At 46.3% G+C, this 14,965-nt stretch overlaps 1 protein-coding gene across 3 annotated transcripts in view; it reads right to left on the reverse strand.

Moving 5' to 3' along the window:
- Positions 1-1,631, reverse strand: part of PPP4R3B (protein phosphatase 4 regulatory subunit 3B) — a 64,645-nt gene extending 63,014 nt beyond the window's left edge. For 2 of the 3 annotated variants that reach the window (XM_042932310.1, XM_042932311.1), the window contains exon 1: positions 1,248-1,631. In XM_042932310.1, the coding sequence (XP_042788244.1) occupies positions 1,248-1,389 (142 nt within the window). In that variant the 5' untranslated portion in view covers positions 1,390-1,631. The remainder of the gene's footprint in view (positions 1-1,247) is intronic. The other variant, XM_042932309.1, reaches the window with a different exon arrangement.
- Between the last annotated feature and the right edge of the window lie 13,334 nt (positions 1,632-14,965).

Below are 14,965 nucleotides of genomic sequence, written 5' to 3' on the forward strand. Positions count from 1 at the left end.
CCTTATCTAGAGATGTGAAGTAATCAAATGTATTATGATTCACATTTTTCTCTCCAGATCTGGGCTTCCTATTTAATTTAGAACACACCATCTTATCCCCATATGCCCTTAAAGGAAAAAAATCCTCTTAGGATCAACATTCAGACCCAAAATGTAAGGAGGCTAGATGTCCATTCAAGTTTTATTGAAATGAAAATTTTAAGATCTAAATGACTACTTGAAGCCAAACTCTTTTTAACAAAGTTATTTTATTGCTTTTCCATTTTAACAAATAAAACAAATTACAAAGGACAACAGGAATCTAAGTAGTTAGTACATAAATTACAGAACTGCATTTATCCTTTTCTCCTTAACAAAAGGAAGGACACTTCATGTAGAAATAAACGTCCACAACTATTTAAAATAATAGGGAGAGTGCGAGAGTTCAAAATACAATAAATCTAAGATTGTTATTTTTCTACTATCTGGACACAGCTGGTCAAACAGAGGCGTTCAGATTACAACGAGAATGGTTTTAATTACGACTCTACATTTTATAATTTAAAAATACTTCACATGACTCCTACAAAAAAATCAACGGATAAACGTTTACAATCTGCTCTGGTGTCCTAACTTGTTTAGGTTGTAAAGTATCCACTTTTTCATGGCAACCTCTACAAAGGCAGCCTGGAGGGATCCCCGACATAGATATGCTTGTGCGTGCATGTATCGTGGCAACAGTCTGCAATAACTGCAAAAAAAGGTGCCTTTTGGTTTTCCCTAGCACCTGTCGACTGGGGCGAACGGGATTCGTTAGTAAAATGGGTTAACAACAACAACAACAACAACAACAACACTGAGAAAGTAAAGTTTTACTAAGACTTTTGAAATAGACAAGTAATTGGGTAAGAAAGCAAAAATTAAGTGTGTGGGGGGGGTGTCGTCAGCTCCCTAGGGCGAGTAAATAACTACTCTGTTTTCTCATTACTTCCTCTCTTCTCACTCGCCCCTTTTCAAAGGAGGCGAGACTGGAGAGGAAGGGGTCAAATCCTTAATAGGGATAGGAGGCGGGGGAACAGCATCAGCGTCTGACTGAGGGTAAATCCGGACAAAGTAGTTTGTTTTTACCGTACAGAAGTGCAGGCACAAAACCAATGCGCTGTCCCAAGATGTGGCAGTAACAGTACCCGGCCCAGGGCCTAAACACCAGGGCTTTGCCCAAACCGGAGGCACTGACTGTCCCCTATTCTATGTTCCAATAACCTTACCGTCGGACTCAGCCCGAACCAGCAGCGACATCCCCTTGAGCTCCTCTACGTAAGTAGAGGAGACGTGCCCGGTGCCTCGGTCGTCCCATTGACGGTCTTCGTTGAGGGTATAGACCTTCACTCGCCGCCGCGTATCCGACATGGTGGCTGCTGTCCCCTCCGCTCCAGCCGCTGCCTCCTCGCTCACGTCGTCCGCGCCCCTCACTCTTGAGAGACGGTTGCGGCGGAGGCGGCAGCGGCGGCGGCGGCTCCAGAGAGGCCCGAGTTCACCATGGCTCCCAAGGTTCAGTCGCGGGAAGGGGCAACAAGAGTCACCGAGACCTCTCCGCCCGGAGACCCGGTAACCTCTCACTTCACCCCCGCACACACCCACCCTCCCTCCCTTTACCCCCCAGAGCTCGCTCGCTCTCCCGCCGCCGCCGCCGCCGCGGTAACTACTACAGATCCGCCATCTTGTAACCCGATTCTCTAAGCCTTTCTCTTCCTCCTCCAGCAGGCTCGCACGGGCTGTCCTAGCAGGGGCTACGGCGGCCGACGAGTCCAACACGCGGCACTTCTGCTTTCCGCACGCTCTTCCGAGCCCGCAGTGCTCGGTGTTCTCGCGAGGCGGTTTACTGGACCGAAGTGGGAGGGTCTACGTGCAACTTCCTCTTCTCTCGGCCCTGCCTGATGGCGCGGGATCTCGGCCGGGTGGTCGGCTCTCGCGAGTTCTCTGTCCCCCTTAGTGCCGCGAGACTGCTTTCTGAGCTAGCGGCGAGAGCCGAGTTTTGGTTTTTTCTTGAAGTGGTTGCGGGCTGCCCTGAGGGTGTGACGAGTCGTGGGACCCAGCTCTGAGGAAAAAGTAGAGCAAACTTGGGAGGTACGCATCCTCGGGTGGGACTAACCCTAAGCAAGAGGGAAGGAAATGTGCTCGCATTCTTAATTGGAAGCTAACCCTGTCAGCCTGTGGGAGACAAACAGTTTAAAATTCTGTGAACATGTAGGAACAGTGATCCCTTTAAGGAGACCCGAAACCCACCAAAACTTATTATGGAATCTGTTAAAGTTAAGCATCTCCTCAGGAAGTGTTCTGTGGATCTCCAGGCAATTATAACGTGCGTGGTACGGAGTGTGTTGACAAATTCCTATTTCCCGCCAAAGCGTTTCACTGTTAGGCTTTTGGTAGCTGGCCATTGAGAAGCATCCTTTCCCCCTCACGAAAATACAGTGGCCCTTCCGTGTTTGTAAGCTCGGAAAAGAAATCTTCAGAGAAGTTGAGGGAAGTGGCGCGGACCTACGTTCCTAACACATCTAAAATAATTGTTTTGATATTTTTGAGTGTTTCTTACGGGCATTTCTTGCGTTATCTATCGGGAGGTCTTCTGCGCTGAATAAGCGGAAGGTGAATTCTCTCGGCATTCACATTGATTGTCAAACATTGCCGGGTGGATACCAGCCCTTTGCTGGGCAGTCGTTTATTTCGGTCCACGTTCGTTCTCGATGGAATCCTTTTATTCGTTTTTAAAGCCTTTCTCAGCTTGTTCTGTCTTTAGTTCTTTCTAACCCATTAGTCTGAAAAGTGAAAACCAGACGAATTGCACACGTAGCCCCTGCGGCGCATCTTGGGAGTTGTCAGGACTTACCTGTGGTTTTGACAAGATCTGCGTAGACACCCTTTGGAGGTGCACTAAAAACGTGAGAAGTCTTAGGAAGAACAGACGCCTGATACAAAATAAATTCTAATTGCAAAATCTGAATACATAGGATTTTTTTTTAATCTGAAGGAGACCTCAGAAAATGTACTTGAATTAAGTAGTTAATGTAATAATAGGACCCGTTAATTGCTGTGATTGATGTGGACAAAATGCATTTTGAGCCCAGAGAAAATATTTCTGTCATGGGTCAAAGAAAGCTTCACAGAAGTTTTGAACCAGGTGTTTGAGGATCCCTGAATGGGAATTTGCATTTTGGCTTGGGAAAGTGTTCAAGGCTGAGAGGACAGGAAGAACAAAGTCATTATATGTTACTGGCCTAAAAGAACTTCTCTGTAAGTAATATATAAGTTAAAGGAATGACAACTACGAAGAAGTCTGTTTAATACTATATGTGTCAAGGTTAATGGCCCTACTAACTCTGGATAAAATGGCGAAATAATAGTTATTTCCTGTATTTACTCAATCATTCCTAGTATTTGTTGATCATATACTATGTGCTAGGACACTGTTCCATACAGTGAATAAATAGAAGTCCCTCTTGTCACGGAGCTTACATTCTAGTGTAGGAAGACAATGAACAAATATATGCCAGACACTGATAAATATGAGTACAAAAAAATAAAAGTAGCAAAAGGTCAGTGAGCTTGGGAAGGAAAATGGTGTTTATTGAGGAGGGCCTCTGAGGGAGGTAGTCAGCCATGCATTTCCTCAAGGGAAGAGAGCATGAGGGAGCCGGACAGCAAAGTACAAAGCCTGTGGCTGTAGCATGCTGAGTGAGAGGGATAATAAGGAAACCAGTGTCTTTAAACCCAAATTTTGTAATACTATACACATTGTTGTACAGATGTACCCCAGTTTAAAAATTTTTTTAATGTTTATTTATTTTTGAGACAGAGACAGAGCATGAATGGGGGAAGGGCAGAGAGAGAGGGAGATACAGAATCGGAAGCAGGCTCCAGGCTCTGAGCCATCAGCCCAGAGCCTGACGCGGGGCTCGAACTCCCGAACCGTGAGATCGTGACCTGAGCTGAAGTCGGACGCTCAACCGACTGAGCCACCCAGGCGCCCCAGATGTACCCCAGTTTAAACTGTCTTCTGTGTATGTGTCATTTCCAGTAGTTTCCACCCTTCAACTATAAGTGATTTACAGAAATTATTTCATGTGTTCAAAATATATTTGAAGTTAAATTCCTAGAGCAGGGATCTAGGTGCACCCATCTGATGCACTCTTTCGTCCAGCTGTGATCACCCAAATCATCTACCATCATTGCCATTGTCCTTGGGAGGCACATTACATTTTTTAATTCTTGAAGGTTTAAAAAATTACGTTGTTAATATATACAATTAGGTTGTCGTTTGATTGACTCATGTCCTTGAAATGTGAGGCTTTCTGTTTTCACCCTTCCCATTCTGTTAAATGTTTTAATAAACAAGAGTTTGCTATATTCTCTCATTTTTTTTCTTTAAGATGATTAAGTCTTTGCCATTTAAATAAACCATCAAACTAATAACCTATATCCTCTTCAGCCACATTCCTATTTCTTTTCCCCTTTACAGCCAAACTAAGTGTTGAAGTTGTTTATATTCCCTTCATTTCTTCATCTCTCACTTGTTCCTCAATTGAACCTATTCTGATTTCTATCCCTTCCATCCTCCTGCCTTGCCTTCATCATAAAGCTCTTTATAAACTAGCTGAAGATATCTATGTTAATAATGCCACTGGACATTTTTCAACCCATTTTACTTGAACTAAGCTAATTTGTTTTGAGGGAGAGAGAGAGAGAAAGAATCCAAAGCAGGCTCTGTGCTGTCAGCATGACATCCCACTAACCGTGAGATCATATAACCTGACATGAAATCAAGAATCAGACTCATAACTGATTGAGCCACCAGATGCCCATACTTGATCCAAGTTAAAATTGACACTTTTTTGTCTGAACTTTGTTCCCTACAGTCATCTCATGACAACTCTTGCTTTATCCTTCAGATGCTGCTAGTTGCCACTTTCATAGAGGAGCCTCTGACTCCCCTGACTAGATAATATCCTCTTGGAATGTTACAGACACCAAAAACCCCAATTCAGAGTAGTTTAAATGATAAGAGAATTTATTGGCTCATGAATGGGAAGTCTGGAGATAAAGGGAAACCTCAGATAGACTCGATTGGTTCAACATGAACAGCGAGAACTTGTTTTCCTTCTCCCTCTGAATTCTATATTCTGCTTTGTCAAATTCATCTAAGGCTTAAGATCTTTTGTATCTTAAGACAGTGGCCAAGAGCTCCCCAGTTTCCACAGTTCTTCATTCACAGCAAAAGAGAGTTTCCTCACATATTCCCAGTTGCATTTTAATTAGACTAATATAGGTCACATGTCTACCCTTGAACCTAGAGATTTGAAGTCTAGGGAATGTCAGGCACTGATTGGTGGAGGCAAATCAAGGCCCATCCTGGGGGCTGGGGATGGGTTTAATCCCACCCAAATCCCGTGGATATACCATGTGATAATGGGTAAAACAGATGTGGGAAGACAACCAGAGTATCTGTTTTATTTTCTTATTGCATATTCACAGGACCATGCACCCTTCCATTGTAGCATTTGTCATATGTGTAGCTTTATTTGTATGATTTCTGATTAATAATTGTCTCTTCATCTAGATGACAAATTTCTTTGAGTTCAGGGGTCTATGTTTTTTTCTTACCATTTTATCTGTAGTGCCTAGCGGAAGGTGTGGAATATAGCATGAACTCAATAACTGTTCAAAGATTGAAGTTTCCTTAGAAGTTTACTACTCAATTTGACATGCTCCCTAGCAGGTAATTTAATAACTCCCCTATCAAATCAACTGAGATTAAATTACATCTTTGAAAGCTACAGATTGGTATGTCTAATTTCTAAGTAGTCCGTTTTTGACGCACTACTGAAAGTTGTGAAACAAATCTGATATATTTTTTACATTTTTTAACAGTTTCTGATTCCTTGTAGGATAAAGTTCTGTAGGGTGGCATACAAAGCTCTTCATGGTTTAGCCCCTACCAAATCCTGGCTCTTTACTCTCAAGAGCAAGGCTATGGACTGTGTGATTTTCCCTGGGGTGATTTTTTCAATCATAGCTCTTCCCATACCATTTACCAAATATTCTTAGGAGCCTTTTCTCTGGGTGATTGTCGTTTCTCCAGGTGTTCCCTCATACCCTGACAGAATAGAGGCAGAGGAAGGTGGCAAGAGGTCCATCTGTTTGGTATTCAGGCTTTCATTTAATTACTCCTTTCAACACTGCTTTCACAGTGGCCCACTAATGTGACTAGTGTCTCCAAGTCAAAAGACTCTCCTAATTCATGAAAATAAATCTCAGTCTCCTGAGGTGGTGGTGGCAACAGTGTTCAAAGGGCTTATATGGGTATGAGTGTGTGTAGAGGGAGATGGTAGTCCTTTGGTTATGTGAGGTTGGGAAGGGAACCCTTTCTATATAGTTTGACCCTGTCCTCAAATTCTGATCCCTGATCCTTTCTGATTTGTTGTGGAGATAATTAATTCTCTTCTTCTCTGATCATCTCTGTGGTAAATTAGGTTGTAACTTCCTCTGTTCTCCTAAGGTCCACTACTGCTCCTACCATTTGCTTGCCATGCAAATGACATTTGTTAAAGTATCTTATCTGCTATTGTCTCTTTTGTTATGTTTGCCCTTTGGACTCTATACTTAAAAACTTTTTTAATTTAACTGTATGTGGCTAATTTTCCATTTTTGACAAAGGTATTCTAATATATTTCATGTTTAATTCTGTATTCCACTTGGATTTTTTGTATATGTGAAGTAGGATGCTAATTTAAAATTTTTCCTCCAAATGGAGAGCCACTTGTCAATATCATTTATAGATTAAATAATTTGAAGTGCTATTTTAATCATACTCTTTACTAAGTTTACAGTCACATATACATAAATATATCTGGATTTTAAATTTGTAAAAAATTTTATTATTTTGAGAGAGAGAGAAAGCATGAGTGGGGGAGGGACAGAGAGAAAGGAGAGAGAGAGAATCCCAAGCAGGTTCCACACTGTCAGTGCAGAGCCCCACGCAGGGTTCAAACTCATGAACTGTGAGATCATGACCTGAGCCAAAGTCAGACACTCAGCCGACTGAGCCACCCAGATGCCTCTGTATCTGGGTTTGAGTCTGAACTCACTACATTGTTTTCATTGTTTTAGTTGGCTAACTGTAGTGTGACAGTTTTAATTGCCATAGTTTTTTATTACTTGTTTTGGTATTTAATTGATATGGTGGCCATATCAGTGCACTATTCAGATCCCCTTCAAGAGGACCTACTTTGGGGAACATACTTGACTGACAGCCAGCTGCCACTGCTTTGGGTCCATTGCATTTGAGCTGAGGCCGTAAAAACCTTGAGCTGCTCCTAGCCAGTAACTGAGCACAGCAGGAGTACTACTATACTTGTCCTTTACTGTCCAGTGTAGAACTTCTCTGTGGGCAACTGTGGCTTGGGGAACTTCTTAGCAGTCTGGAAGAGACTTTCTTGGAACTACACTATAATCTGAAGCTCTTTCCACTCAGTATTTCCTTCCCTTCCTTCTTTTTACAGAGGTCAAACTTGTATTATGTTCTGTAGGCTCTCTCTGTCAATTCCTGTCTATTTTATTCTTCACAGATGTTTCCTCCAGTCATTATCTTACATGTTTAATCCCTTCTTGGCATCTGTGTCTCTGAGGGCTGGAACTGACATATGTGGTACAGGGAGTGGTGTAAGAAATCAGGCAGTAAGATGGGGTTTGGGGAATAGTTGACTCAGTCCTTGGCACAAGGTGGCCACTTGACTAATGATTTGACCAGTAGTGACCTAGGAAAACTTCCCGTAAGAGGGGAATGCTGTTGTCTAGACAGTGATTTAGGCGTTTGAAAAATATGGGGAAAACAATGCCTACAAGGATAGCAGAGCTGGCCACTTAAGTTGTACTACTGCCTTGCAGGGGGATATTGAGTTGACACTTAACACACAGTTAAAGCTAAGTTTGGGAGCCAGGAGGCCTCTTTGGGCTTCATAAAAAGGCCCTTATTTCCTTCAGTGTAAGAACAGATATGGGATTTGACAGAGTTACAGAGCTCTAAAGATATTTGAATGCTTAGCCCGTGGGCAGGGGAGTGGGGGAGAGGTCTGCTGTGCAGTTAGGCCCCTGGTTGGGAAATCCTGCAGCTTGAAATATGGGATGGTGTGGTAGAGCCCCTCCCTATGGAATGTGATGGAAACCTCAAGACAAGGGAAGGCAACCTGGCTATGTGTGCATGTGCAATATTCTTCACAACTTTGTAATATAGACTGCCCATTCAGACTGTATGTTACTATATATGGGAGACACGGGAGCAAAAATTGAAGAAAAGGCAACCCCCCCCCCCCCCCCCCCGCTGCACTCAGGGCTCAGCTTTTGGGTTTTAGCCCACTGAGCCAGTGCTGGCACAAATAAAGTTGCTTCCTGGAAAGAAAAGCCTCGGGTCCAGACTCTCTGTGTGTGTGATTCACCACTACATCTCGTGGGGTGTACCTCTCATCCAGGAGGTGGAGATGGTGTTTTACCTCTCTTATCGCAGGGGTATGAACCAGGAGAGGCAACCTCACCTGGTGCCAATGGACTGCTTGATCCATGTGTGCTGGGGTGGGGGTCCTGGATGCACAAAGGACCCTGGTGAGGCCCAGGAACCACCTCAGGGAGCACTGCCCATCAGACCGGTAAGAGCCAGCATTCGTTTTGGTAGACCTGCCCCTGAGAGGCAGAAGGGGAGCCTGATCACCTCCCAGAGTTGCCTGAGTAGCTCCATGAAGAACGAAACCACAACTCCAAAGTGCTGCTGGGCAGTGGGTTGGAGTCACTGTGTGACTGTGTGTGAATGAGATGGAGAGTGGAAAGGTTCTGACCTGACCAATGGGCTGAAGCTAGTGTTTGGCCCTGATCCATGGTTCCGTTGTGACCTCATATGGCTTAGGGCAGCATCAGACTTGGGAGTCTGATCTGGGTCAGGGTTTGATACTGAACCCAACAGTGTCAAGAGGCACCTGAAATATCTCCAAGAGGAGAGTGGCTGGAAACGGACAAAGCGAGTGCGTCCTCTCCAAATTAGTCCCTCCCTTCCCCGCTTTTCCTCTCCTGTGCATGAAAGTTGTCGGATAGGGGAAGGAAATGAGTGGAAAGCAGAGTAAACTGACTCCCCTAGAGTGTATGTTGAGGAATTTCAAAAAGGGATATTCAATAGATTATGGTGTGAATTTAACTCCTGGAAAGCTCCAGACATTCTTTGAAATTGATTGGCCATCGTTCAGGGTGGGCTGGCCCTCTGAGGGCTCACTTGATAAGGAACTAGTTGGCTGAGTGTTCAGGGTCGTTGTGGGGGATCCAGGCCACTCTGACCAGTTTCCTTACATTGATTGTTGGTAAGACCTGGTCCTATCTTGGCCGCCCTGGCTAAAAGTCTGTATTGAAGAGATCTGTAAAGTTATGATAGCTCATGTCACGGCTTCCTCCAAATGCCAGCCAAAAACTGAAAAATCCATACTGTTGGGAGAGCCTGAGAGAACCCGACCACCGTATGCCCCACTGTACCCCTCGCTGCCACCTGTGTCTCCAGCCACCCCAGCTACTGAAACCCCACTGAGCTTGCCCCTAGTCCTGAGGCCTTGCCACCTCTAGCACCACTGGCCTCTCTGGATGTGACCAGCTCGCCCGGACAACCATTCCTAACCCCATAACACCCCTCCTGGAAGGCAACTAGAAGATCAGGCGGCGGAGACAGTCCTTCCCTGGAGCAACACCAGGGAGCCCTACAGATGCCACTGAGGGAAACTAAGGACCTATTATGATCAGGAAGGCCAGATCCGAGAAGGCCAGCATGTTTTTGTATACCAACCCTTTACCACCATGGACCTCCTCAGTTGGAAGCACCATGTTCCTTCCTATACAGAGAAGCCCCAGGCTATGATTGAACTAATGCAGTCCAAAATTGAAACCCACAAATCTCCCTGGAAGCACTGCTGCCAACTCTTCCTGACCCTCTTCAACATGGAGGAGTGTCGCCAAAATACTCAGGCAGCCCTAAAATGGTTAGAGGAGAATGCCCCGGCTGGGGCACTAGACACCCAGGCTTATGGTTAGGCTCACTTCCCTGGGAAGAACCCCCAATGGGACCCAAATGACTCAAGTGTAGATGTAGGGCTTGCAAGGACTGAACCGTATCAAGAAGCCCTTCTAAATGGCATGAAGGAATGAGGAAGAAGGGCCATAAATATGAATAAAACATAAGAAGTGCTCCAAGGACCTGAGAAGAGCTGGAGCCAATGCCATGAGAGACTATGTGAGGCATTTCGTTTCTACACCCCTTTTGATCCAGAGGCGCCCGTTAACCAGCAGATGGTCAATGCGACTTTCATAGGTCAGGCCCAAGGGACATCAGCACAACTGTAAAAGGTAGAGGTTTTCGCGGCATGAATGCCAGTCAGTTGCTGGAAGTAGCAACTAAGGTGTTTGTTGACCGTGACCAGGTGGCACGGAGGCAAGAATGCCAGAAGGTGCAGAAAAAGCCAGACTTATTAGTTGCTGCCTTGGTGGAGTGGTCAGAATGCTCCTGGAAAGATGCCTGCCCTGCAGGGACAGGGCAGGGGCCAAAAAGGGGAATGGCAGGGAGGATCATCTAGCCCAGGATCACAGTTAGGATGGAACCAATGTGGTCACTGTCATCAGGAGGGCCGCTGGAAAAATGAGTGTCCCCTGTGGCTGGGTAATTTTCAACAGGGCCCCAAACAGAAAGAAAAAGGCCATGTGGTCCAGGACCAGTACCAACCAGCATCACTGCCTCATGGGGCCCCCGAAGATGATTTGTGGGGCTAAATGCCATGGAAGACTATGAGTAGGACTATGATAGACCGGGCTCTATTTTATTAGGCCCCCAAGAGCCTATGGTCCAAATGAATGTGGGGGACTGATCCATCGACTTCATAGTAGATACTGGGGCAGAACACTCAGTGGTGACCCAACCTGTGGGCCCCCTCTCACAGAGACAAGCCACCATTGTGGGGTCCATGGGCAATTGGACACGTTGTCCCTTCCTGCTGCCCCAGCGGTGCAGTTTAGGCAGCCATGAAGTCATCCGTGAATTCCTCTATCTCTCCAACTTCCCTGTGGCTTTAATGGGCCAGGACCTGTTGGGAAAGTAGCAGGCCCAGAGAACTTTCAACTCCCATGGACAAGCTGCTCTGATCCTACGAAAGCTGGAAGCAAAGATTATGACTGTCATGATTCCCCAAGGGGATGAATGGCATCTCTACAGTCTCATGGAGGAGCTACCACAGAGACCTGAGCTGCCCTTCAGAGTACCGGGGGTGTGGGCTGAGGACAACCCACTAGGACTGGCCTCCAGTAATTGTAGAACTAAAGCCAGGGGCAGGGCCCATCTGCCAAAAACAGTATTGCATCCCTTGTAAGGCACAGATGGGTGTACAGAAGCACCTGTAAAATACGGGATCCTCCCACCCTTGTCAGTCATATTGGAACATGCCTCTCCTACCAGTCCAGAAGCCAGGCACTGATGACTATCGGTTGGTCCAAGACCTGTGTGCAATAAACCAGGCTGCTGTCACCCTGCAACCAGTTGTTCCAAACCCATACACTGTCTTGGGTCTTATCCCCACCGAAGCTGCCTTCTTCATATGCCTAGACCTCAGTGATGCCTTCTGCATCTGCCTGGCCCCCCAGAGTCAACCAATCTTTGCCTTTAGTGGGAGAATCCTGAAAATGGTGACAAGGGTGAGTTAACCTGGACCAGCTTGCCCCAGGGGTTCAAAAACTCCCCCGCTATTTTCGGCACTGCATTAGCCTCAGACCTAAGAGCCTTCCCAGCAGATCAACATGGCTCTGTCTTGCTTCAATACGTAAATGACTTACTGCTAGCTGGAAGGTCTCAGGAGGATTGCACGGAAGGAACTTACCATCCTATGGGAAACTGGTGATAAGGTCTCAAGGAAAAAGGCCCAAATCAGTCAAAAGAAAGTCAAGTACCCTGACTTTCGTCTCTCACAGGGGCAGTGCCAACCTGGCCCAGAGAGAAAATAGACCGTTTGTTTGATCCTGGTCCCGTCGACCTGACGTCAGGTTCAGGAGTTTCTTGGGGCTGCAGGCTTCTGTAGAATCTGGATAACTAACTTCTCGGCCTTATGAGGCCACAAAAGGGGGAGAGTGGGAACCTCTGTTATGGGAGCAAGTACAGCAAAGGGCCTTTGAAGGGACCAAATGGGCCCTCACCAACGTGCCTGGTCTGGGGCTTCAAGACATGTCCAAGTCCTTGTATGTTCATGAACATACTGGCATCGTGGTGGGAGTCCTAACCCAGATGTTGGGGTCATGGCATTGCCCAGTGGCATATCTCTCCAAGCAGCTTGACACTGTTGCCCAAGGCTGACCACCCTGCTTGCAGGCACTTGCAGCCATGGCCCTCTTAGTCTCCATTGCTGACAAATTAACTGTGGGAGAAGAATTGACAGTCCAAGTGCCATATTCAGTATTGACATTAATGGAGTACAAGGGACAATACTGGCTAACCAACACCTGGATGATCAGATCTTGGGGAATGCTATATCAGAACCTGTGCATTCACCTAGAAGTAGTGTGGACCCTAAACCCTGCAACCCTACTGCCTGTCGGGCCAGGTCAACCAGATCATGACTGCATTGAAATCATGGATGAGGTGTTCTCCAGCTGACCGGACTTAAGGAACCAGTCCCTCAATGACCCCAACACTGAGGATTTCACTGATGGTAGCAGTTTTGTGAAAGAGGGAGAATGCCTTGCAGGGTACTCCGTGGTAACCCTGAATTCTATCATTGAGACCAAACCCCTGCCAAAGAGGTCTTTGGCACAGAAAGCAGAGCTCATCATGCTAACCCGAGCCCTTCAACTGGCGGCAGGGATAAGTGTTAATATATACACAGACTCTTAAGTATGCCTTCCCCACCCTCCATATACATGGGGCTTTATATAAAGAGAAGGGTCTAATAAACTCAGGAGGAAAAGACAAAGTATGGTAAGGAAATCCTTGAACTCTTAGATGCTGTGTGGGGCCCTGAAAGAGTGGCAGTCATGTATTGTCAGGTACATCAAAGGGGAGATACCATGGCTGCATGGGGAAACCAGGCAGACTGAGAAGCAAAGCTTGTGGCCTCCAAAGGAACAATGGAATCAGTGGCTTTAACTGCTGCACCGTTCCCTAGTCCACTGGTAGAATGGGAACCTAATTACTCACAACATGGGAGTACCTGGTTTAAGACTGAAAATGGAAGCTACCTTCAAGGTGGATGGTGGAAATTTGAAGGTGGCAGAATAGCAATTCCTGAGGCCCTGGCTCCAGCTTTTGTCAAGCAGTTCTATCAGGAAACCCATATTGGCCATACAGCTTTTGAGACTACGGTCAGCCAACATTTCTACATCCTTCAACTCTCCATAGCCTGAGCAGTATGCAAGCAATGTGGAACGTGTGCCCGGATTAACCCACGTCAGGGACCCAAGACCCCTGTGCAGAGTGTCGGGGGAGCCCCATTTGAAAATATGATGGTAGACTTCACTGAGCTTCCCTAGGTCCAAGGTTGTAAATATCTGTTGGTCTTTGTGTACACTTTCTCAGGCTGGGTGGAAGCCTTCCCTACTTGCACAGAAAAGGCACATGAAGTCCCTCGACTTCTAAAAGAAATTATTCCTCGATTTGTGATCCCTATCACTATGGGGTCAGATAATGGGCCAGTGTTCATGGTGGAGGTGGTGTGACTGGTGGCAGATGGGTTAAAGATCACCTGGAAGTTACACACGGCATACTGGCATACAGACCCCAGACCTCTGGGAAGGTGGAATGAATGAACTGAACCCTGAAGCTGCAATTAAGTAAACTATGTCAGGAACCCACCTACACTGGGATCAGGTGTTGCCAATCGGCTTGTTAAGAATCAGGTGTAGCCCCAGTAAGCAAATGGGGTTCTCCCCTTATGAAATCCTTTATGGGCACCCTTACCACATTATCAAAGGCATAAGAGGGGGATCTAAATGAGATAGGCAATCTGACCCTGAGGCAACATATGCAGGCCCTTGGCTTTACCCTGACCACCTTACACCACTGGGTTAGGGAGCGATTACCTGTTAATCTGACCACAGACCCTCATCCCTTTAAACCAGGAGATGCTGTATGCATGAAGGAGTGAAGTGTCCAACCCCTAAAACCCCTCTGGAGGGGCCTGTTCACTGTCATTTTGTCCACCCCCTACTGCAGTAAAGGTAGCCAAGGTGGGTCCCTCACCACAGCAGAGGGAAGCTGGCATCTCAAAACTGAGAGTGCATTCCTGATCCTTCAACGCTGTGCAAGCTGACCACACAGAGGAAGCAGTCTGCAACGACAGAGGCTCTGGGAAACTGCAGCCCTGCTTTAGTCACTCTGGAACCTGATTAATCTACACATGGCAGAAGCTTGAGGAATTGACGGTCTGGTGGAACAGACTGTCCTTATTTTCTTTATCTGTTTCCTTACTGTGATGCACTGCCACCCCTCGTTTCTCACTGTTTCTGTGATTCTTGCTCTACTTTTCACCATAGGATTGGCAGAGGCTGTCCCGGCTGGCTGGAAGTGTGGTGAGAGGTTTCTGTTAGCACTCACCTCTTTGTGGATAGGATGCTTCGCTGGTATTGGTTGCTTCTAATCTGGACTTCTGTAGACCTAGATTCTTCATCATATGACCCATGTATTGACAAAACCAGGTCAGGGCAGGGAATCACTTGGACCTTACTATACCATACCCACTTCACATGCCAAGGAAAAGTCCTGGGGACCTGCAGACCACCTATTTTATCTGCCAATGGGAGAGTCAATACACTTGCTTTGATCCACAATACTCTCCCAGTGAAGATTGGTTAGAAGTCTGATCCTACCAGGGCCCCCTCGGGGCGGGGCGGAGGGGCGTGGGTTGGTCAGCTGGACACAAATTACTAACTG

The sequence above is a fragment of the Panthera leo genome, chromosome A3, assembly GCF_018350215.1.
Source record: "Panthera leo isolate Ple1 chromosome A3, P.leo_Ple1_pat1.1, whole genome shotgun sequence".
Classification (NCBI taxonomy): domain Eukaryota; kingdom Metazoa; phylum Chordata; class Mammalia; order Carnivora; family Felidae; genus Panthera; species Panthera leo.